This window comes from Xenopus laevis, chromosome 3L (assembly GCF_017654675.1).
Source record: "Xenopus laevis strain J_2021 chromosome 3L, Xenopus_laevis_v10.1, whole genome shotgun sequence".
Taxonomy (NCBI): Eukaryota; Metazoa; Chordata; class Amphibia; order Anura; family Pipidae; genus Xenopus; species Xenopus laevis.
Window position 1 is genome coordinate 71,164,416 of NC_054375.1, and position 24,844 is coordinate 71,189,259.

At 36.2% G+C, this 24,844-nt stretch overlaps 1 protein-coding gene across 1 annotated transcript in view; it reads left to right on the forward strand.

The window, feature by feature from the left end:
• LOC108710260 (A disintegrin and metalloproteinase with thrombospondin motifs 20) overlaps positions 1 to 19,351 on the forward strand; it is a 99,906-nt gene extending 80,555 nt beyond the window's left edge. Inside the window, exons 31-39 of the mRNA XM_041586391.1 lie at positions 1,840 to 2,010; positions 5,145 to 5,345; positions 5,816 to 5,945; positions 8,935 to 9,026; positions 9,390 to 9,484; positions 11,965 to 12,098; positions 13,868 to 13,959; positions 15,437 to 15,541; positions 16,807 to 19,351. Coding sequence (XP_041442325.1) covers positions 1,840 to 2,010; positions 5,145 to 5,345; positions 5,816 to 5,945; positions 8,935 to 9,026; positions 9,390 to 9,484; positions 11,965 to 12,098; positions 13,868 to 13,959; positions 15,437 to 15,541; positions 16,807 to 16,896 — 1,110 coding nt within the window. The 3' untranslated portion in view covers positions 16,897 to 19,351. The remainder of the gene's footprint in view (positions 1 to 1,839; positions 2,011 to 5,144; positions 5,346 to 5,815; positions 5,946 to 8,934; positions 9,027 to 9,389; positions 9,485 to 11,964; positions 12,099 to 13,867; positions 13,960 to 15,436; positions 15,542 to 16,806) is intronic.
• Positions 19,352 to 24,844: the final 5,493 nt, after the last annotated feature.

Below are 24,844 nucleotides of genomic sequence, written 5' to 3' on the forward strand. Positions count from 1 at the left end.
CTGTGACCACAAAATACATATAGTCAAATACAAGAGTCCTCTGCACTCAACCCATTATCAATATATTTAAGACAGCGACATTTTGTGCATACTGCTACTAAAAAATGCCTTACCCTTTAAACAAAACAGGGATTGTTTGTCCATATATTGCAATATATTTAAGCTGGCCAACTACGTCAAAGTCATCCCATATCTGGCCAGTCCTATGCTCAATTTCATCTGATTCATTAAGAATTCTATTGCTTCATTATACATTTTACAAAGGGACTTGGTTTTACCTGCAACTTAACTTGCTGCTTTCAAAGTAAACCTCCATACTTGGCTGCCCTTTTATTAGACACCAGTGGGATCACCTGACTATAGCTGGGAAGGGTGGGAGCTACAACATGGAGCTGGTCACTGCTCCTGTATAAACTATAACAAACAAGGGAAAGTTGTGCTCACCACTATTTTTTAAAACCATTAGGCGGGGGTGCAATGAGGCTGTGACCACAAAATACATATAGTCAAATACAAGAGTCCTCTGCACTCAACCCATTATCAATATATTTAAGACAGCGACATTTTGTGCATACTGCTACTAAAAAATGCCTTACCCTTTAAACAAAACAGGGATTGTTTGTCCATATATTGCAATATATTTAAGCTGGCCAACTACGTCAAAGTCATCCCATATCTGGCCAGTCCTATGCTCAATTTCATCTGATTCATTAAGAATTCTATTGCTTCATTATACATTTTACAAAGGGACTTGGTTTTACCTGCAACTTAACTTGCTGCTTTCAAAGTAAACCTCCATACTTGGCTGCCCTTTTATTAGACACCAGTGGGATCACCTGACTATAGCTGGGAAGGGTGGGAGCTACAACATGGAGCTGGTCACTGCTCCTGTATAAACTATAACAAACAAGGGAAAGTTGTGCTCACCACTATTTTTTAAAACCATTAGGCGGGGGTGCAATGAGGCTGTGACCACAAAATACATATAGTCAAATACAAGAGTCCTCTGCACTCAACCCATTATCAATATATTTAAGACAGCGACATTTTGTGCATACTGCTACTAAAAAATGCCTTACCCTTTAAACAAAACAGGGATTGTTTGTCCATATATTGCAATATATTTAAGCTGGCCAACTACGTCAAAGTCATCCCATATCTGGCCAGTCCTATGCTCAATTTCATCTGATTCATTAAGAATTCTATTGCTTCATTATACATTTTACAAAGGGACTTGGTTTTACCTGCAACTTAACTTGCTGCTTTCAAAGTAAACCTCCATACTTGGCTGCCCTTTTATTAGACACCAGTGGGATCACCTGACTATAGCTGGGAAGGGTGGGAGCTACAACATGGAGCTGGTCACTGCTCCTGTATAAACTATAACAAACAAGGGAAAGTTGTGCTCACCACTATTTTTTAAAACCATTAGGCGGGGGTGCAATGAGGCTGTGACCACAAAATACATATAGTCAAATACAAGAGTCCTCTGCACTCAACCCATTATCAATATATTTAAGACAGCGACATTTTGTGCATACTGCTACTAAAAATGCCTTACCCTTTAAACAAAACAGGGATTGTTTGTCCATATATTGCAATATATTTAAGCTGGCCAACTACGTCAAAGTCATCCCATATCTGGCCAGTCCTATGCTCAATTTCATCTGATTCATTAAGAATTCTATTGCTTCATTATACATTTTACAAAGGGACTTGGTTTTACCTGCAACTTAACTTGCTGCTTTCAAAGTAAACCTCCATACTTGGCTGCCCTTTTATTAGACACCAGTGGGATCATGCTCTATATAACATAGCTGAATGCTGAACTAATTACAGTGTTCATCAGAATGCAAGCACAACGAATACAGAAGAAGGGTGAAATGTGTGGACAGCAACAAAAGGCCTGTGAATGAAAATGACTGTGACCCTACCACAAAACCGATTTCTACTAAAAAATGTAAGAATGTCCCTTGCAAGTACACAGTAGTTACAGAAGATATGTCAGAGGTACGTATATTCACACAGTTAATTTTCTTGTTGCATAAAACACAGTTGCCACTATGCCTAGAACAAATCTTCTAGATTTTGAATTGCAAGACGGCATATTTCAATTTTAGTGATGATTTGACCATCTGCTGCATGTTTCATTGTAAACTATGAAAGCTATTTAATTTAGTTTCTACAAACTAAATACCATTACATAATGTATAAAAAAGTCACACTTAGATAAATATGTCCAGAATAATAGATTGTACTTTATATTTCTATAAAAAAGCAAAGGGCATTTTGCATCTGAATAGCTTATAGCTTCTGTACTTCAGATTTATTAAAAGTAAAGATGAAATTTTAGTTATGTTTAAAAAAAAACATGTTTCTCTCGCAGGCTCCGAATTTTAGATTTTTAAAGGGTTAGTTCACCTTTAAGTTCACTTTTCGTATGTTATAGAATTGCAAATTCAAAGCAACTTTTCAGTTGGTCTTCGGTTTTTTCGTTTTTGTATTATTTACCTTTTTCTTCTGACTTTTTCCTGCTTTCAAATAGGGGTCACTGAACCCATCTTAAAAACAAATGCTCTTTAAGGCTACAAATTTATTGCTATTACTACTTGTTATTGATCATTTTTCTATTTAGACCCTCTCCTATTCATATTCCAGTCTCTTATTCAATCTAATGCATGTAAAAGAGAGTTGGGGAGCAACACAGAAATGCAAAAACGTCTTAGGGCGCCAATTAAGGGCTGTAATTGGCTATGTGGTGACCCCTGTGTGGGCTGGCAGACTACAGGAGGCTCTAGTTGACAATACACCTGGTTTTTATGCAACCAAAACTTGCCTCCAAGCCTGGAATTCAAAAACAAGCATCTGTTTTAAAGCTACTGGGAGCAACATCCAAGGGGTTGGTGAGCAACATGTTGCTCGCAAACTACTGGTTGGGGATCACTGCTCTACAACATACTTGGGGGCAAATTTATCAAGGTCCAAATTTATCTCAATATAGGCTACTGTAAACTCCGATCTAAACCACTCGGGTTTTTAATGCTTATTTAATTTTACATTTTCCTGAAAATTACCTTTGCGGGAAAAGCTCAGATTTTCACGATTTTTTCATGAATTTTCCCCCGAAAACTGTTTTCACCCCAAAGCTCAGAAAACATTGTGAAATTGCCCGAAACCCCCGACACAACCAAAAATCAATGGGACTGTTGCCATTGACTTTTATGCAACCTCGACAGGTTTGAGATACCATGTTTTTATATTCAGGCGTTTTAGCACTTGGGGTTTAATAAATTCCGAAAAATTTGTGATTTTTTTTAAAAGAGTATTATAACACAAAAAATCACGAATTTTTCGGATTTTGGGGAATTTCGGGTATTCGGAGCTAAGTAAATAACCCCCTAAATGTTAATTTAAAGGTGAACAACTCCTTTAAATATTTTTCTTGAGACTTCTAGCTGCCAGTTTTCAATTAAGAAGTGATGGAGCTAAAATTTGCAGAGATCTATTCAAACCAATGGACATATCAGGATTTGTTTGAACTTTGACCGACGTCCAGACAGTCAAAAACAATGTTTCCTACCTGAATTTATGCATTATTTTTGGCTTGCAGATGAATGACCTGATGTACTGTAAGTTCTATCTATCTATCATCTATCTATCTATCTATCTATCTATCTATCTATCTATCTATCTGAATGTGATCGTCTGGGACTTGCATAAACCACTAAAATTCTGCTTACTTCCACTAATTTCCTTTGATTTTGTAATTGCAAGGCTTTTTTTAGGGTTTTAGCCTGCATTATATATTAAGTCAAAGCCAAAGATTGTGGGAAACACAGATCCAGGGAAGTCCTAAATTTAAGTTACATTTACTTTAGAGGGCTCTGTTTGTGACCCAGTACCTATTGTGAAAATTATTAAATAGAGCTTTAGTGCTGAGGTTAGCAAGCTGCCCACAAACTTTGATGTGGTGTGATAGCACAAATCTTCTAGTTTTTGAATTATAAGATGGCATATTTCAAGATGAAATGAAAGTTACATTTAAAAAACATGTTTCTCTCGCTCGATCAGAATGTTAGAGCTACAGTATTAGGTATTTATTCTAGAGAATGCTTGCTGCCAGTTGTCAATGTCAATTAAGAAGTGAAGGAGCTAAAACCTGCAAAGATCTATTCAAACCAATGGGCCTATCAGGGTTTGTGTGAATGGAAAACTTGTATTCACTCAATTTACTCTTGCATTCTCAAGAAAGGTCAAGACGTCTTGAGTAGCTTTACCATAAAAGGGTATGGGAACATGGGCAGAGTTATCAAACATCAATTTTTTTCAAATACAAAAACTGACATCTTCAATCAATCTTCAAGATGAAGCAGTACCCTATACAAATTTTTCGGCAAAAAGTTAGAATCGCTGTAAAAACTCAAAAGTGAATGTTGATAAAGCTGCCCCATATTTTTGAAACTAAAGCTGGGGCATTTTCACACTCAAGGAAGTAGAAGCAACAAATGACCAAAAACAGTAAAATTCCTCATGGGCAAGATTCTGTAATTTTCAGCAAAACAAGTAGTAGCTGATGGACTAGGGTCATTTTGAATAACAGCAGTTATTAAAAAAAATATAAATCCACCAACAGTACCTTTATAAAAGCACATGTGCCATAAATGAGTAAAACCTTCACCATTTCATAATGTATATTTATTTCCTTATATAAGCCACGTGAGACACATTCTTAGCATTTATAAAACTCGTATTTTATTGTATAAAATCACTGCTATTACCCATGTATTAAAATATAGGTTTTTTTCTCTTCCCTTCCCTACAATGACTGTAACAGTAATGTAAAGGGTTTTTGTTTGTCACTAATCCATCATGGATGGCAAAGACATTCTCACATTGTGAACTAGAACTACTGTATATTACTATGGTTTTATTTTACTATAACTATATTGCACTACTCAAAGGCATTTTGTGTAACTTTGTAAGGGACTAACAGATTGCAAATACAGCCAAAGGGGACCTGTTGAAAAGCTTCAGTTCTAAAGTGAATATGGTTCATATTAGCTCAAAAAAAGTTATAAAGGTATGACTCAATTTAATTCACTTGGTTATATAGAAGGTTTACATTTTTTCTCATTTTATTTCAGTGCTCTGGCATCTGTTGGTATGGGTATAGGCAAAAAATAACCTTTTGTCGAAAAGTACCTGCAATCCACAATAAGTATAGCACCGACCTTCGGTCTGTCAGTTATAAAAGTTGTCCATTTCGGCCCTTTTCATTTGCCCACAAATGCAATGGGAATGACTGCGTGCAAGATGTTGCATGGAAGGTTGGCCAATGGAGCATGGTAAGTTGTACCATAATGCTGCAGAACTATTCTGCAATTTTGAGCTTTCATAACATTACCATCTAGCGGGATAGTTTTCTATGATTTTTTGTATTCATTTTCACAAGCCAGATCCTGGTAGAATTATTATTTCATTCAATACAATCTATGCCATATGCAGCAGGCTAGAGGGCCTAAAATACTTTGTCAGGCAACTAGCTTCCCAGGCTCCTGTTGAGTTTCCTAAAAAATATAATATGTATTTACTGCATTTATATTATTATGCTGACATTAAAAGATAATATCATATATTTTGAAAGTGCAATACAATACCTTTGCATATGCTCTTCTGATTTTGATTGTATTAATATGCAAATAAAATATTACAGAAATCCTATACACATGACTTTTAGAATGTAGGTTTTTAGAAACCAAAACAGCTGTTGATGATTGTGCTTGAAAGAGGACATCTGGTTGTGATCTCTGAACAGTGCTCTGTAACCTGTGGGAAAGGAATTATGGAGAGAAGAGTGATATGCATGAGAGACAACAATGCTTCCAGCAACCTATGCCCATTACATGTGAAACCCCCTGCCAGCAAGAGCTGTTTCTCAAAAAATTGTAAGTAGTTTTCTCTGGAGATGACAAATAAATAGATAAATAGAACAAAACTCACCTTTTAGCATTCTAAAAGTGTTACTTTAAACAAGTTTGAATTTGGTATACATTTGCACATCAGTTTACATATATTCAGAGGGAATTGTTGGGTTTTTCTTAAACCGTGGTGGACAGAAGAAATAGCCTTCCGATACAGTAGTAGTAGATCCAAATGCTGTAGGTAGTTTTCCCTTAAAGGCCATGCCCTTCTGCATGTTCTAATTGTGTATGTGCATACTATGACACAAACACACACAACAAATTGGGAAAAACATAGAAAATATTATGTTCACACAAATAATTCAGTAGTGGCTTGGAATTTGCCCACCACTTTAAGTACAAGTTTTGAAACTCTAAAACATTAGATGGAATGTTGTAGCCAGATATCATTGGTATAGTAAACAAGGTATTCTCACAAGTATGTAAAGTTGATCACATACAGACAGATATCAGTGGCCAATTTACCATTTTGGACTCAATTATAATCCAATGACTATGACCAAATTCCCATGTTTCCATTCTGTTTTTGAGAGGACGTGTTAAAGTATCAAAGAGATATGGTGGAATATTTGGGTCAAGGGCCCCATCTGGCAGTACATGCAAAGCAATGCAGACACACATGTATGTGCCCAGTATGATGCAAACAATGACGCAAGATCCAAGTACTTAGATTGACCCAATTTAACCCAGAATGATCTGTTTATTTGGTGACCTAATCAAAGAATAGAATACTACATTTAAATATTGTGTTTTGGACTATAAATAGTTTCAAAAAATCTTTCTATGATTGTTGAATTTATGTAAAGAACATTGACCACTGTAGTTTCCTGATATAAGTTGTGCAAAGATCAAAACAATGTAGTATGAAATGTGTTAATTAGGTGCAAAAGGTTCTGTAGCAGAGATGATTGTGTCACCCCACCAGAGAATATATGAAAAATATGTTTTTGGTTTCTTCTTTTGAAACCTTGGCTTGATTGGCTCAAAATGAAAGGAATCATGTGCTGTAAATACATGCCTTGCTATATGATTTATGTAGGGATTAAGATTTGATTATCTGTGGAATTTTAACCTTCCCATCACACCCATAATGTTACAAATTCAGACAGTAAGGAAACCACAGTTATTTTATACCATTGTATATCTACCATCTGGATTGATAAAATTATATATTTTATGAATGTCCATGGCCCTTACACTCCGTTTTAGTTCACCTCCATCTATCTCACTGGATGTCAGTTTGTTTTTTATTACAGAGCAGGCACAATCATTGCTGGTTCAATGTTCCAAATAATTAAACAAATATTTTTTTTCTGTAGAAAAATAAAAAAGGTCACAAAGAATGGAAAATAATAATGGAAAAATTAATTGAGATAAACAGAAAAGTTCCATAGGATAGGCCAATTTATAGCAAATAAAAGTTATCATAGAAGTAAACCTTCCCTTAAACTATACACAGTATATATAGTGTATATTAAAGTATATTTGACACAGGCTTATTGTTAACAGGGAAACTAAATTTAAATTTTCAACTTTTGACAAAAATGCCCCTTTATGTTACCAGACACAATCTAAAAATGTCCCAGTTACATCAGTATTCTTGTGTGCATTGGTTTCCTTCTTCACTCTCAGAAAACAGAAGCAGTTTAATTGGCTCCTAATGGAACTGATCACTATTGCATGTGTGTAGTGTGAATGTGATGGGTAATTTAGATTAAAGCTGTACTCAGACAGGAACTGATATAACAAACATATAACAAATAACAAACAATCTCTGTAAAGCACTGGGTAACTTTTCCCCCGCTATATACCCGCTATATAAATAAAGCATAATAATATTAATATTAATACAATCACCTCTAAAATGTCCTGCAATGTCAAAATTATGACACTGGTTCCACACCTGCCCACCTATAGGATCCTCCAACTATCATTTAAAATACAAGCCCCTTTCTTGCTCAGTGTGGAACCATTTTATCTTATGCTAGCAGTGTGCACATTGAGAGCTTGCTGTGGAAAGGCATCAAGCAGGTGATGCGCCTTGTGGGTAGTGTGGTGCTGATGTTGTTGTTGTTTTATTATACTTAATGGTGTGTATTTCTGGGGATATCTATGTGTGAAACAACTTTCCCTCCAAGTTAGTCCTTTTCATGGCACATACATTACGACATCAGCTCACACAACAACAGGAAATATGTGCTCTGCAATTTATGTGTATTCACAAATAAAATGAGTCCACATGCTGGTTTATTTTTTTAAGTGGGCACACAGCCTTAAACAAACAAAAAGAGGGTGATAAAATACAATTACTACTACTAATTTACTACCTAGAAAAGATAAAAACAATGGAGAAGAAAAGAGAGTATATCCAGAATGCTCGTGACCTGGGGTTTTCCATGGCAGGGATCTTTTCATAATTTGCATCCCCATACTGTACCTTAAATCTGCTAAAATAAACATTTAGAGAGTAAATAAACCTAATAGAATTGTATTTCCTCCTCGGCGTTCTATGACCTGTATATAATATATAAATATAAATTATATAAAATATTTGTATGTTCATGGAACTCCTTTGTAACTTATAATATCCTTATATTTTACAAGAGGGAGTACTTTATTCAATATATATATATATATATATATATATATGCCTGAATCCTTTGTGAAAGACTCGGCCAAATACCAAATAAAATCCTAATTTGCATATTCAAATTATGGCCGGGAAAGGAAAAACGTGGAAAAAGATATTTTTACTTCCTTGTTTTGTCACTAAAAGTCAAGTGATTTCCCTTCCTGCCCCTAGTTTACAAATGCAAATTAGGATTCGGTTCGGCCAGGCACAAGGATTCAGAATCCTGGATTCAGGGAATCCCTAGTTCTAATCATGCACAGTAATATATGGCTGGTTTACTCAGCAACTAATGACACAAGTTATCCCTTTCATTTTCTGAAGGTGAATTTAAATCCTGCAAAGAACTGAGTCTGCTGAGTAATATTCAAACAGATGGTGAATATGTCCTTAATATCAGCAACAGAAATGTTCAGGTACAGTTTGTATAAATAAAAAGTTTTTGCCTATTGCCGAGAAGGTTGGATTTAGGCACATAAACATAAGCAACTGATTTTAAAAGGATACTGATAAAAGATTTATTTGAAAAAAGGTTACTGTCAAGTTTTCTTACATTGATATGCCTGAACCTGAACTTCTACTAGTAAAAAATATGCCCATCATGTCCACATGCAATGTATTTGCTAAATACATTAATAGCTCTTGTACAAACCCACTATTGGAATCAGTGCTAGAAACAAAATCAGTAGAAAGATTACACAGGGTAGTCATCTGTTTTAACATCAACCCAAAAGCTGCATTTATTTAAACTTGATTTCTGTTATTATGCTTTGTTTTAGATATATTGTTCTGGGATGCAGTCTGAAAGTCCAAGAGAGTATATTACACTGGTTAAAGGTGAAACAGACAACTTTTCTGAAGTCTTCGGATATAGGTATTAGAAAACACCATATTTGCACTGATAGTTTTTACTGGTCTGCTGTTTGACTCCAAACATCCATTTGCTATGGGTTACTAGAGTAGGAGCAAACTGAACCTCTGTGAATACATTATGTTATATGTGAGTTGGTTTCTACAGAAAGTTGGATATTATTGCTTCCCTTGATGGTTATCTGCACCATGCTTTTTCAACTAAAACAGCGAGAAGCATATGAATGCACTGAGTGCCCTTGTAGATGCCCTGTATTATAATTATTTAGTTCAATGCTTATTGTGCGAGTCTGCCTATATCGTCTATCTACAGTATCTATCTATCTATAACCCTAATTTGGTTACTGTCTCTTTAAATAGCAATTAACCCTTGGCAATCCAGGGCCCTGAGTCCCTTTTGCGTATGAAAAGTACTGGGAACTGGGATTTACAGCGCAGTGCCTCCACCTAGGGAACACTGAGGAGCACACCTCAGGGGTTTTCCACTAGGAAAAATAAAACACACACAATTTGCAATAAAATAAATATAAACTTTATGTAAATTATATTTAGTAACTGTAAATGCAAATCACACAATATAGCTTTTACTCTGGGGAACCTGTGTGAACTATCAACCCCTGGCACAGTCACACACCCCAGGTGGATAAATGCAAAATCGCTCCGGTCAGTTCAATGTCCCTTCCCCAAGAGCTCTTATGTCTCCAGGTAGCGCTACCTGCCCCAAGGTGCCTTTCCCTTTGAAAGTAGTAGCTGCTCTCATGTGGCAAATACACAAAAAAGACCTGTCCTCACCATGAGGAAACACACAGTAGCCAAAGTATCCACAGGCAGGAGATAAAAACTGGTTCTACCTGATACTCAAATACTTTCTCCAGCAGAGCAAAACACAGCCTTTCCTTCTTCCTGGAACTCCTTTTAAGCCGCCATGTCACTATCCACAGATCTGATTCTCTCTAGCTGCTGCAGCAGGAATTCCCTTTCTAAGCTCTGTGGGAAACCCTGCACATTTGGCTCCAAAGTCAGGCACTCCCCCTCTCCCTAGGATGCACTGGTGCTCCCAGCCAATCAGATGGCTCTCCAGCCTGTAACTGGGCTGGTTGATGTCACAGACAGAAAAACAGGGTAAGGATTTGTCTGATCCCCTACATATTTGTCTGCTTTGATGGCATTTTGTATAGTGTCATTATATATTCTTTTAATTTTATTGTCTTATTTAAAAATAATAAGTTACTAAATTAAGTACAAAATGGCCATGTTAGTTTCCTCTAAATGTATAACAATGCCAAAAAAGAAAAAATACATTACAAAGCAGTGTACCCTTTGTACTCCTGTGCAGGAAGAGTATATGACTTTCACGTGGCAGGAGTAAAGGAAGGAAATAGTTGCTGCTTCATTCCATATTAATTGTGGTGGTATTCAACACTTCACTAGTCACAGAACAGCAGAATAGTGGAAAACCCTGAAGAGGATTAGTAATTAGTGATGGGTGAATAAATTTGCCGGTGAAAAATCCGCTGCGTCAAAAAAAAAATTGTTGCGCATCAAAATTATTTGGAAACCCATTGGCTTTACGTTTTGCAAATTTTCTGCCATTTCGCGGATTTCGCAGTAAATTTTGTGGCACAGATTCGCCAATCATTGTTAGTAATAAAGGAAAAGCTAGTTTAATAAATTATTAGTTGAATTCATTTTTATAGTCTGCCGATCTGAAAAATGCTTTCATGCAGTTCAGTTCTTCATATGTTTTAATGGCATGCCCTAATAGAATTTGGATTGCTAGACTCATAGCATTTTGTATGAAAGCAATTCAAATGCAGATAAATTTCCCTGGAGTACAGTTGAGTCACACAATACCCCATTATCGATATTTAAAGAATTTAATTAATAGTAGAATCCCCCCTGGAAAAAAAAATGTTTGAATTATAATGTTGATAAGAAAAACAGGTTTTTAATATATTTTAAAAAAAAATACATTAAGGGGCAGATTTATCAAAGGTTGAAGTGAATTTTCGAATTTAAAAACTTTGAATTTTGATGTAATTTTTGGGTACTTCAACCATCGAATAGGCCAAATTCGACTTTGACTTCGATTCGAATTGAAAATACTTCACAAATTCGACCATTCGAAAATTGAAGTACTGTCTCTTTAAAAAGCTTCGACTTCGACACTTTGCCACCTTAAACCTGCCAAATTGCTATGTTAGTATTTGGCTAAGTTTTGAGAAGTCGAAGGATTTTTTTGTAAAATCATACGATCGTACCATTAAATCGTATGATCGTACGATTCGAAGTACGATTGTACAATCTTAAAAATCCTTCGACTTCGAATGTCACACTACCCTATTCGATGTTCGAAATTTCGACCCTTGATAAATCTGCCCCTACATGTCCAACTAGTGTTTATTAGAAGGTGCATGCAGGTTTTATATACATATTGTGTTATTGCATTTTTGTCACTGCTCTCACAAAGAAATATTTTTCTAGGCTGAAAAATCCTTATGAGTGTCCATTTAATGGAAGCAAAAAGCAAGACTGTGCATGTAAAAATGACTACCTTGCAGCTGGATATACTGCATTTAGTAAAGTAAGGCTGGATGTCATCTCAATGCAAATTAAAAGTACGTGTTTAAATAAACATCTCAATTAAAGTGCAGTATTTGCTTTATATATTATATACATGTAACACTAGTTTGGGCTATATTCGACCAAAAGGGTTAATGTTCAGCTAAAGCAATAAGTGCAAGTAAGGAAGGTAGGGTGTTGTGAAACTACAACTCCAATAGGCTACAGTGCATAAAAGTAAAATAAAGTTACATAGTTACATAGTTAAATCGGGTTGAAAAAAGACAAAGTCCATTAAGTCCAACCCCTCCAAATAAAAACCCAGCATCCATAAACACACCCCTCCCTACTTTCACATAAATTCTATATACCCATATCTATACTAACTATAGAGTTTAGTATCATAATAGCCTTTGTCTGTCCAAAAAATCATCCAAGCCATTCTTAAAGGCATTAACTGAATCAGCCATCACAACATCACCCGGCAGTGCATTCCACAACCTCACTGTCCTGACTGTGAAGAACCACCTACGTTGCTTCAAATGAAAGTTCTTTTCTTCTAGTCTAAAGGGGTGGCCTCTGGTACGGTGATCCACTTTATGGGTAAAAAGGTCCCCTGCTATTTGTCTATAATGTCCTCTAATGTACTTGTAAAGTGTAATCATGTCCCCTCGCAAGCGCCTTTTTTCCAGAGAAAACAACCCCAACCTTGACAGTCTACCCTCATAATTTAAGTCTTCCACACCTCTAACCAGTTTAGTTGCACTAGGCGCAAATTCACTAACCTGCGGAGTTGCGCTAGCGCAGTCTTCGCCACACTTTGGCGCACTTCGCCAGGTGAAGTTTCGTCAGGGCACCGCTAATTCACTAAAATCCGAAGTTGCGCTCAGGGAGGCGAACGGTAGCGAAGTTGCGCTAGCGTTAATTCGTCAAGGAAAGCAAAGTTACGCTATACATTCAGTAAAATGCGCAAATTAGTGAATTAGCGTAGTTACGTCCCTCCGCTATAGCGCAACTTCGCCTGGCGTAAGGGTGCGATGTAGCACTAGAGTAGGTCCACTTCGCTAGCGAATTTACGCCAGCACCCGTTAGTAAATAGGCGAAGTAACGAAATGACATCACGCTGGCGAATTCGCACTCTCTCCAGCTCATTTATATCCTCTTAAGGACTGGAGTCCAAAACTGAACTGCATACTCCAGACGAGGCCTCACCAGGGACCTATAAAGAGGCATAATTATGTTTTCATCCCTTGAGTTAATGCCCTTTTTATGCAAGACAGAACTTTATTTGCTTTAGTAGCCACAGAATGACACTGCCCAGAATTAGACAACTTGTTTCTTGAAGCTACTTTAAAGAAGGCTTCATCGGAGCCCTGCAAAAGTCCCCAAAAGAAACTTTGGTTGGTAGATGTTGGCAATGGTAAATGTTCTTTAGAAACAAACTGGAAAAATTATTAGTTTCCCTTTGACAATGATAGACCACCATGTCTTTGAATCCTGTTCATGGTAAATAACTAGGCTGCTTGGAACTGAATCAGTCCCTTGGATGGAATAAGGGTGTATTTACAGTTGGTGTAATTCAATTTTTTCGGTTTGTGTCTATTGATCATATGATCATATGAATGGGACAGTAAATTAGGACAGAACTGATACTGGAGCTAGAACTTCCCAGTTTGGGTCTCTCAGCACTGCTTAATTGAGTTACTTGATTTGTACAAGGGCAACACAATGGAAAGTCTGTAGAAAACACCTTTAGAGGGTCATTTGATTTTTCAGAGGGGACATATTATTTTTTTTTCCATTGTTTCCTTTTGCTGTTTACTAGCTACTGACCTGCATTTTGCTCATACCGTATCTGGAAGACCAGTTCCGTTTGCCACTGCTGGGGATTGCTATAGTGCTGCCAAGTGCCCACAGGTATGAACTAAAGAAAATGTGAAGTAAGGCATATTTTAAGACGTCAAATAGCAATGTACGTAGCATTACAATGGTATCCTGTATCAGCCATTACTACACAATCTATTCAAGTGTGCTTTAGCAATATGAATTAAAGTGTGTGGACAGGATTATGCTGCTTGTGTTGTGCCACTGACCCACTTGTACCCAGGCAACTCCCAGCACCTTGTGTGCTTCTCTGGGTAGAATGGATTCCAGTCACAGCGATTTCTTTGCAGCAATAACTTGTTTATTAACAGTGAACATAAACATAAGTGTAATCGGTAGTCACTTCTTTTAGGTAATTTCAAATGCAATAATGACAGATCCCTCCCAGATGTAAAGTAGACAAAGGGGCAGATTTATCAAGGGTCAAAGTGAAAATTTTCAAGTTTTTTAACTGTCAAATTTGACTAGGGAATTAATGGGGGCTGATTCACTAAGCTCGAGTGAAGGATTCGAATGAAAAATACTTCGAATTTCGAAGTATTTTTTGGGTACTTCGACCATCGAATTGGTTAAATTCGTTCGAATTCGAACGAAATCGAACGAATCAAACGAAAAATCGTTCGACTATTCGACCATTCGATAGTCGAAGTACTTCCCCTTTAAAAAAAACTTCGACCCCCTACTTCGGCAGCTAAAAGCTACCGAAGTCAATGTTAGCCTATGGGGAAGGTCCCCATAGGCTTGCCTGTGATTTTTTGATCGAAGGATTTTCCTTCGATCGTTGGATTAAAATCCTTCGATCGATCGATCGCAGGATTAGCGCTAAATCCTTCGACTTCGATATTCGAAGTCGAAGGATTTCAATCCGAGGGTCGAATTTCGAAGTATTTTTAACTTCGAAATTCGACCCTTAGTGAATCGGCCCCTTAAAATTCGATTTGAGTATTTAAAACAATTCTAATTCGATTTTCGAAATTTATCATACACTGGCCCTTTAAGAACTCAAATTTGACTATCTGCCAGAACCCACAGATTGCCAGTCCGGCCCTGCTCTTAACCCTCAGGGTCTCTACAACTGTATTTAGATATATTAGTCTGCCTAACCTTGCCATTTTCTTTAGTGCTACTTTTAAATATGCATTCGTTTTATTTTGAATTTGCTGAAAACCCCTAACATTACACTACTAAATGGACATTTACACAGGTAATAATGGATGGTGAAATTGATAAAATGTTCTGCAATTATTCATTACACAGTCTTATAATTATGATTGGTTTTACATGGTGTACTGTGCTGTGATAATGTCAGCATTGTGTAGTGTATTTCAATTCAATTGTACACACTTTTGTAGATACAGGATGTCTAAAGCTATCCTGGAGCCTTTATGAACATTTCATCACCTAGATATCCCAGATATTTTGTTGCATTTAAAATGCTTGTTTATTGTACAGTATATTCATATTTAATGCTATGCTATTTACATACAAATTCCATTGTTTCTTTCTGTAGGGGCAGTTTAGTATTAATCTTGCAGGTACTGGTTTTAGACTTTCAGAAGCAGCAAAGTGGATGGCACAGGGAAATTATGCAGCTATGAACATCCATAGGTCACCGGTAAGTAACATTCTTAATTTACATTTAGAGAGAATAAATGCACATCTATCTACACACGATTCCTATTTTGCATCCTAAGATTTGTGCAATATTGAGCTCATATATGACCATGTATCTTATATGATTAAATATCTAACTAGCTTATTGCACCAGCTTCAAAAATATCCCTGCAACTTATGGGGCAATCATTTGCCTATTCCAGTTAGGTTGTGTATAAAGAGATTTGGAGATGCACCCCTGATGTACAAACTGCTTTAACTTTATTTGTGTAGAGGCTACCAATCATTGCAATGTCCCGTCATGCCTGGCCCAGGTGTGTAACCGACAGACGATCAGCTGTACTTTGCCTCATATGTAGGCCAGATTGTGCTGAACCCTTAAACTATCACCCTCTCAAAGGCTGGCAGGTGTTTCAGAAAACAGTATAAAATAATTGTCCTCCAAAAAATGTGATGTTCTAATTCACTCGTGGGCATCATTTTATAACTAGTACATATACTAAACAGTTAGATAAAATGTGTGCTACTCAGTAAAATAAAGATTTTCTGTAGGAAAATTTCCAAAAATTTTGTAATTTAAAGGAGAACATATACATTTTATTAACACTAAAGAGGGTATACACTTTGAGGGTATGCAACACAAATTAGTACCAGAAATAAGATCTGTCAAAAAACCTCATGTGGTCTTCTATTGAACTTTATTTTCACAATGTCTGCCCAGTTTCAAGAAACGACAGGATCTCAGAGACAAAACTGCCAGGGACAAAACGATTGATTTTTCGTGAATATTTTGTTGCACAAAAATATTTTTTTATTTCTATTTAGAACATCTTCTATTGATTCTTTGTCTTGACTTTCTAACTCCTGCTAGGGTAATTAAACCCTAGAAATATAATAGCTGCACAACAAAAGATTAAAGTAATTCAAAAATCTATAAAAATTCAAAAATGACAACCAAACTCAAACTGTTCTAAAAAAAACATGGCCTATGTCATACTTTAAGCTTAAATGATATACACCTTATGATTAATTTTCCTACTGAATAAATATGTATTTTTACAAAGCTCACCACAATGAAGTGCTCTGTAAAACCCCTTCCATAATACAGGTAAACTTGTAGGATTATTTCTGTACAAGAATGTTATAAAGTAACTAAAGTTTCCTAGCCCAAAAAACTCTAAGGTTCAACGTATAAAAGAAAACAAGTGATATCAGTCTTGCTGAATTAGGCAAATATGTTTATGACTATTTTATTATCTATTCTAGGATGGAACAAAAATATATGGAAGGTGTGGAGGGTATTGCGGAAAATGTGTTCTCCATTCAACTGTTGGACTTCAAGTTGAAGTGCCATAGAGACACCGAAAAACAATGAAATGGAAACTTTCAGGATATTTTTTAATTTCATGTTATTTCTATTTGGCTAAAGCTAAATGAATTACCAAACGAACCAGAAAGGAGGGTCTGAACCAAAAATACCTGAACTCTTCTGGTCTAATGTTTTACAGTTTATACATTAACGTGTTCATGGTGCTATTTTTGTACTTTTTTTTAGTTCCATGATAGCCGAGCTTTAAGGCATATCCTGATTTAAAATATTAAAGCACAGCCTTTCTCCCACAATAGCTCCCACTGTTCCATGTAGATTTGGAAAACTGCAGTGTAGTTTATTTTGCATCACTTGCTTGCTTTATAGAAGAACATTAAACAACATAGCAAGATTTCCATGTACATGCCAAAAATGTGTACTCTGTTTGCAGTGTTGGTATGTAGCAACGGCAAACAGCCATTACACAGTGGGAGCCTGGTGCTATATAGGGCATATAAGATGGTGTTAGGCAATAGACCTAAATACATCACCTGGTACTATATTTTATATTGTGCAGACAATGTAAGTAATGTCTTGATCAAAGGCAAATCTGAGGTATAACATATATTGCTACATACCCTACCTCTAAGGTCATTCTTTGTAAAATGCATGGTGTCCTCTACAAATATATGGTATTTTTTATATATATTTAATTTATTTATGGCGTTATTAAAATGAGCTACTATTAATTTCTAGTAACATTATAAATGTAGCACATATTTATTCATCTCTAATGAAGGATCATAAGAAGGAATTCATCTAGCATGGGGCAAACTTTTGTTGCAAGCAAAGATAAACTAGTATATATCTTGAAACAAATGTATACTTTTTTCAATTTAAAATGGTACATAAACATTTTGTTTAAAGAAATACTGACATCTGCACATATCTGCCTATACTTTGTACCTCTAATCTATTTTATTTATTGGCCTACAATGTGAATTGAAAAACATATGTGTCTCTCGCATCAAACTTTCTTTCAAGGTAGTATTAAAGATGAGGGTCTTTCTGGGAATGCTGACCTTATAAAAAGGGAGACTAGTTACTATCTGGTTACTACTCTATATTCAGTGTGGCACATACGGGCAAATCCAATTGGTAGAATGTGTTTCTTATTTCACAGCAGCTTATCACAGATGAGTTTACTTACCAATTGCAGAGAACCAAGTGCCTGAAATCCAAATATTTCTTACCACTTCTAAAAGTTGCCAATCATTTTGTCCAGTAATATTTCAGATTACTGAGTGGCCTTAGATAAGATTTGGCCAGTTTTTTTATTTTTGTTTTCACGATTTTTTATTTTGTTCCACTACAAACAAAAGAAATGCATATGTGAATGCAATAAAAATGTTGTCAACAATTTTCCAGCCTAACTGGTTTATTATGTGAACAAAATCATTAAGGTGCCAACTTTTTTGGCTGTGACTGTGAATGTTTAAGTTTTACATTGCCACCAGGTAAACTAGATACAAATGAAATCCATATACTACAAGCCTAACTGAACGTGATCTAAATTCTTGCTGCAGATGTTTCTGATATGTGTTTGCATCCATCCATGGTTGGCCACTTGAGTTGATGAAATATACCTAATGCAGGACTGCCTAGGTTTTTATACAAGCTGCAAATGTTTTCATTATCTTTAATTAAAGGGAGAAGATTGCAAAGCAACAGAACTTTTAAGATGTTTGCAGATGTCAGTATCAAATATAGTGTAATTTCTCAGGAATTAATCTGTATATTCATTGCTTGTTCGATTGTGTATTTGTAGAATACAAAAATTGTAATTTATTGACTCTTTGTACTCTTGAAACCCACCAGTCATTATGAGGGCAGCTGTAAAATTATCAGAGGTATAACTAAGGGAGCCTGGGTCTCCTCTTGCGGGCCCCCAGCTCCCCCACTCTGTGATCTGCAGTTATGTCACTGCATATTATAATATTATAAAGAATTAAAGTATTTCCCGCATAAGGTGGGATAAACTGCGTAAACACGGTGCTACAAGTCATGTTTGTCTCTGACAATAAGTTCTTTTTGCACTATTAGAAATGAAAATGTTCAGAAAGTTGAATTGAAACTATAAATTGACATGAAAAAATTGCAAATCTATATTTACAATCTGTGAAAATGTTTATGAAAAACACGGTGGTGTTTTAAAGGCACCTTAACCACTTTTTTATTTTGCTATTTGTTTAATCTAAATAATAAAATATGTACTGATATTCCTGTTACAGGCCTTGTAAAATCTGCTTTGTCTGTGAGGTATTTTAATTTTATTTTCACATAACTCACATAAATCACATAACTGTCTTTATTCCCCTACTAAGCCCAGGCACTAAGGGCAAGTATAAGAGAGGGAAATACATGCATGTTTAATGTCACCAGTTTTGGGGATGCATCCAGTCGTCAAACATAATATTTGGAGCGGTCTGGGTGTGCGGACTATCTGTGTTGCTTCCAAAAAAAGCTGCATGTCATATTTACTATCATGTTCCAATACCCTAACAATAGTATAGATGAGGTAGCCCTCTACAAATGTGCTATGCAATGACCCCACCACCTGATTTTCGTCTCCCAGTTTCATGGGCACAGTCTCCTGTCTCACCCAGTGTTTTTTTTTTGTCTTCACTATCCCTTAACTCTATGTGACACCTAACCACTTAACAGCGGACCTGCTGCTTATTCTTGGGTTAATGATGACCAGCTGTGGGCGCAGGTGAAGTCAGTCTGCTGCATAGAGGAGAAGTAGAGAGGGCATATCTGACCAAGTTTTATCTGCTCAGTAACATAGCTTTGCTCGTCCTGGTCGCGACACCAGTATAGAACAATTGATACACCTCTTCCCTTTTTTATACTTTTTTTAATATTCCGTTCTTTCCATTCTTAAACCTTTTTACCACTCTCTTTATGTGTCTTTGTACATGTAACTGCTCTCCTAATGTGCATTTTTATGGTTCCATACTATTGCTCCATCTCTTCTATTCAGCCCCTTCACCCATCATTCTTTTTCCTCTCCTTTAACCCAGCCCCTCGTATGTCAATATCTTTTCCTTTCCCAAGGTATAACTTCACTCCCCCAAATTCTCTTATTCGGTCAATTTCTGCATCCTTTCTTCACATGTGAATCTGTCTTATCTACCCCATTTCCTGTTTGGGAATCTCTCACACTTTTTAACTTGCATCTCATGTTCCTGTCCCTTTTCTCATTCCTTTTCACATAGGCACTCCATAATCTCTGCCCCATTCCCCCATATGCTTATGTCCCTACTTTTGATCAATCATTTCAAGTGCCAGGCTATAGCTCCTTTCACAACTGTAAGTCTTCCCACATTGACCCCTTTTAAGTTTGTCAGTATCTATCTTGCCTTGCTTTTGAACTCATTCAAAATTCAGTGTTTCCTGCACCTATTGGATGAGTGAAAAGTATTGGTTGCAGCTAAGTATCTACTGAGGAAAATACCAAATGCATAAATGATTTATGGGACTCCTGTCCCTTCCTTATCCAGCCTAATGCTGCCAAGTCTCATTTAAATAAACAGTGCACAGTGCAAGAAGTGTGCTATACAGATGTGTTTTTGCCTCACAATGCAGCATTTTCCCCCAAGAATTCCAGCATCATTGTGGGTACATGTTAAATTGGGTTTAGGGTGTGATGTGCCAAATTATTTTCTGTGTGTCTGTGAAACAGGCACAAGTTGTGACACATTCAATACGAAGACAATGAGAACGCAGCAATATTATACCGGTTTGTATCACAAGTTGGGCCCCAAACACACATGGGGTGGGTCACATGCATTGGATAGTGTCAGGGTCTTAGATTTTTAATCTGTTCCAAAATAAAATTAATTGTTTTTTTCCCTCATGTCATTTGGGATTATACAAGTAACAAGTAACTCCTATGATGGAAATCTTGAATTGAGGTTGCTTGCTCAACAAATTTTTACCTTGTGACACATGATGCATTGTCAGTCTTGAACTCGCATGTATCAGTGCCTTGCATGTATTACAGGATCCTCCTGACTATGATTTTAATCTTTTGATAAATAAAGAAGTGACTTTTTTAAATAAATACGGTGTGTGCTGCTTACAAACGTGGATTGTATGTATATAAAGCATTGCGCAGCACCCGGTTCTGATTGCCTGAATGGGAGTGTAGAGACTGACTTGGTTTTATATATATATATATATATATATATATATATATATATATATATATACATATATATATATATATATATATATATATATCTTAGTAAATGGACCCACACTCCTTCATTTTGGTGTATATATATATATATATATATATATATATATATATATATATATATATATATATATATATATATATATATATAAAACACACAAGGGAAAGTTGTGCTCACCACTATTTTTTAAAACCATTAGGCGGGGGTGCAATGAGGGTGTGACCACAAATTACATATAGTCAACTACAAGAGGTCCTCTGCACTCAACCCATTATCAATATATTTAAGACAGAGACATTTTGTGCATACTGCCACTGAAAAATGCCTTACCCTTTAAACAACACAGGGATTGTTTGTCCATATATTGCAATATATTTAAGCTGGCCAACTACATCAAAGTCATCCCATATCTGGCCAGTCCTACGCTTAATTTTCATCTGATTCACTAAGAATTCAATTGCTTAATTATACATTTTATAACGGGACTAAGTTTTACCTGCAATTTACTAGCTGCTTTCAAAGTAAAACTCCCATACTTGGCTGCCCTTTTATTAGACACCAGTGGGATCACCTGACAACTTTCCCTTGTTTGTTATAGTTATACAGGAGCAGTGACCAGCTCCATGTTGTAGCTCCCACCCCTCCCAGCTATAGTCAGGTGATCCCACTGGTGTCTAATAAAAGGGCAGCCAAGTATGGGAGTTTTACTTTGAAAGCAGCAAGTAAGTTGCAGGTAAAACTTAGTCCCTTTGTAAAATGTATAATTAAGCAATTGAATTCTTAGTGAATCAGATGAAAATTAAGCGTAGGACTGGCCAGATATGGGATGACTTTGACGTAGTTGGCCAGCTTAAATATATTGCAATATATGGACAAACAATCCCTGTGTTGTTTAAAGGGTAAGGCATTTTTCAGTGGCAGTATGCACAAAATGTCTCTGTCTTAAATATATTGATAATGGGTTGAGTGCAGAGGACCTCTTGTAGTTGACTATATATATATATATATATATATATATATATATATATATATATATATATATATATATATATATATATATATATATATCTTAGTAAATGGACCCGCACTCCTTCATTTTGGTGTATATATATATATATATATATATATATATATATATATATATATATATATATATATATATATATATAAAATCAAGTCAGTCTCTGCACTCCCATTTTTTTCCACCTTCATGCCTATATATATATATATATATATATATATTTATATAGACATGAAGGTGGAAAAAAATAGCACCACTGGTAATTCTTTACTTTCATGGAGGTAGTAACTTTATAAATGAGTATAATTATATGTCTATAAGATCAATAATTTATTTTCGAAGACACATAGAAGAGGTATGTTTTAATTCTCTTTAAATATTTAACAATTTGAAGACAAGAAAAACTTCAAAAGAAGAAAGTGTACAGGGCAAGAAATTTCTTTCTAATACATTCACATTTGTAAATATTCGACATTGTTTGACTCTTTAGCTTTGAACATAAACAAGGAATGAAATGTATACCAAATGCCAAATAGCAGGTTTTTGTTGTTGCATAATGGAAACCAGTGCAATAAAGGTCTACAAAATGTATATCTTTTTTCATATTTCATATGCTAAAAAATAAGGGATGATATGCATTCTTTAATAAAATGTGCATGCAGGAAAAAGACATTATTACATTATGCACAAAGCCTATTTTAGTTTAGCTTTTCAGATACACAAAAAACATTTTTAGTGGGGGTCTATAATCTGGTTTTGTTTACTATGAACTAACATGAAGTTAAATGTATGAATTTATGAATTCAGAACAAGTTTATATGCCTTTTTTGGAATACAATGGCCCTCACTAATATGTAACTAGGTCACTAAAGTCACCATATTACCACTAACTTCTTAAAAATAATGTTATATTGCCAGCAAAATGAGATAAAGTTATAGAGCAAAGAATCAAAATATAATATTGGCATAGATTTCCACAGTGTGCTGCTTTAGTAAAAATGTATTTAGTATGTTTTGTCTAATAAAAATAATAAGGTGATGAGTCGGATCTTCCTTCATGTCCACTTATTCTAATTTATAATACATTCCACCCAGCAATTTGTACACTTCTGCTAACAAGCTGTCTCTCCACTCTTCTCTTACCCTTTGGGACCTTCTTATCTGGGGCTCTAAATGAGAGAGTCTGAACTGAAATATCACATTGCAGCCTATCGCTGCCATCACACCACAGTGCTGGCCTACATTCAACAGAACAGTTTTCCTAACGTGTCTGGACAGTTACTCAAATACAACCATAGAGGGACATGGCAGGGTACTGTAGAATTCTCTCTTGCAGTAATTTAATGAAACAAGATGTCTTCAGTTTGGCCCAGCCAGTTTCCAATGTTCATAGATAATGTTTTAGAAGATTCTGTTAAATTTTTCTGTCCCAGTGGAGCTTGCAATCTAAGATTCCTACAACATACACATTAACCTGCCTATATTTTTATGGAGCATAGAAGGAAAACCCTGGAGTACCCTGAGGACAAACACACAAACTCAGTGTTAGGAGTGCCCGATGGCGATCCGCTCCTTTTCGGCGCCGCATCCAAGATGGTGGCTACCATGACTCACGTGGGCCGATGCTGCCGTCACGGCACTGGTGCAATGACGTCATACGCCCGGTGTGAAATTTGAATACTTTAGGACTTCCAGGTCACGGGTTCGATGCCCGATTCTAGCGTTTGTTTAGAACATTCCTGGGTGTTTGATAATTTCTGTTAACCTGTTTCCTGGACTTTTGATCCTGCCTGATCCCTAACACTGATATTATTCTGCCTGCCTTTGAACTTTTGCCTGTACTTTGATTACAACTTACAACACTTTTGTACTGCGATTTTGGACTTTAACCCCTAAAGCTTCTTCCTTGATCCTGACTACTCCAGCTGGGAGCCGATAGGCCGATGCCTGACCCGCTGGGTCACTATACCCACTTGCTCCTTGTTGGTGCTACAACTGGCAATGTTAAGTATATCTAACCTCACACTACTATAGTGTACTATTACACAAGCAAGGCCCTTCACTAGATAATTTTTCATACATCTTCGATTTTGGGCTGCCTCCACTGATCAGATGACTTCCTGCATGCCACTTCTTCTCACAAAACAAATTCAATTTCCTCTGAAAAACATCCTTTTTAAAAGCTTTCTAGTCTCCACCCTCTTGGGACTTTCCCTCAACTCTATGAAATTACTTTTACTCACTAGCTCCCTCTAGAGGCTCCTATACTGTTATTAACCCTATTAACTTTTTACATAACTTTTTGTGGCCAAAACTAGCAATTACCCCGGGATTAAAGTAACACCCCACCATTAGATTAACAACCCTTTTTGTCACCCCCTTACACCTTCTCTATCACTTATAAAACATAGCTACTTTGTCAACTCTGAATATAAGTATTTTTGTCTCTTAATTTCTTAAAATGTATTTATATCCATACTTTGTCCATACTTTAGCCCCACAACATCTTATAGAAGTTCATTCCATATATTTATTGCCTTTCACAGAAATTTTTTTTTCCTTATGTTACCTTTCAGTTTTCCTCCCTTCAATGCCATGTTGTGTCCAGGGTCAAACTGGTGCATTGGGGGTCCACCTGTGCTGAAAAACAAAGGGCCCTCTTGGCAGTCCACGGCGGCCCCCTCCCAACCTCCAAACATGCGTTGTGCATGT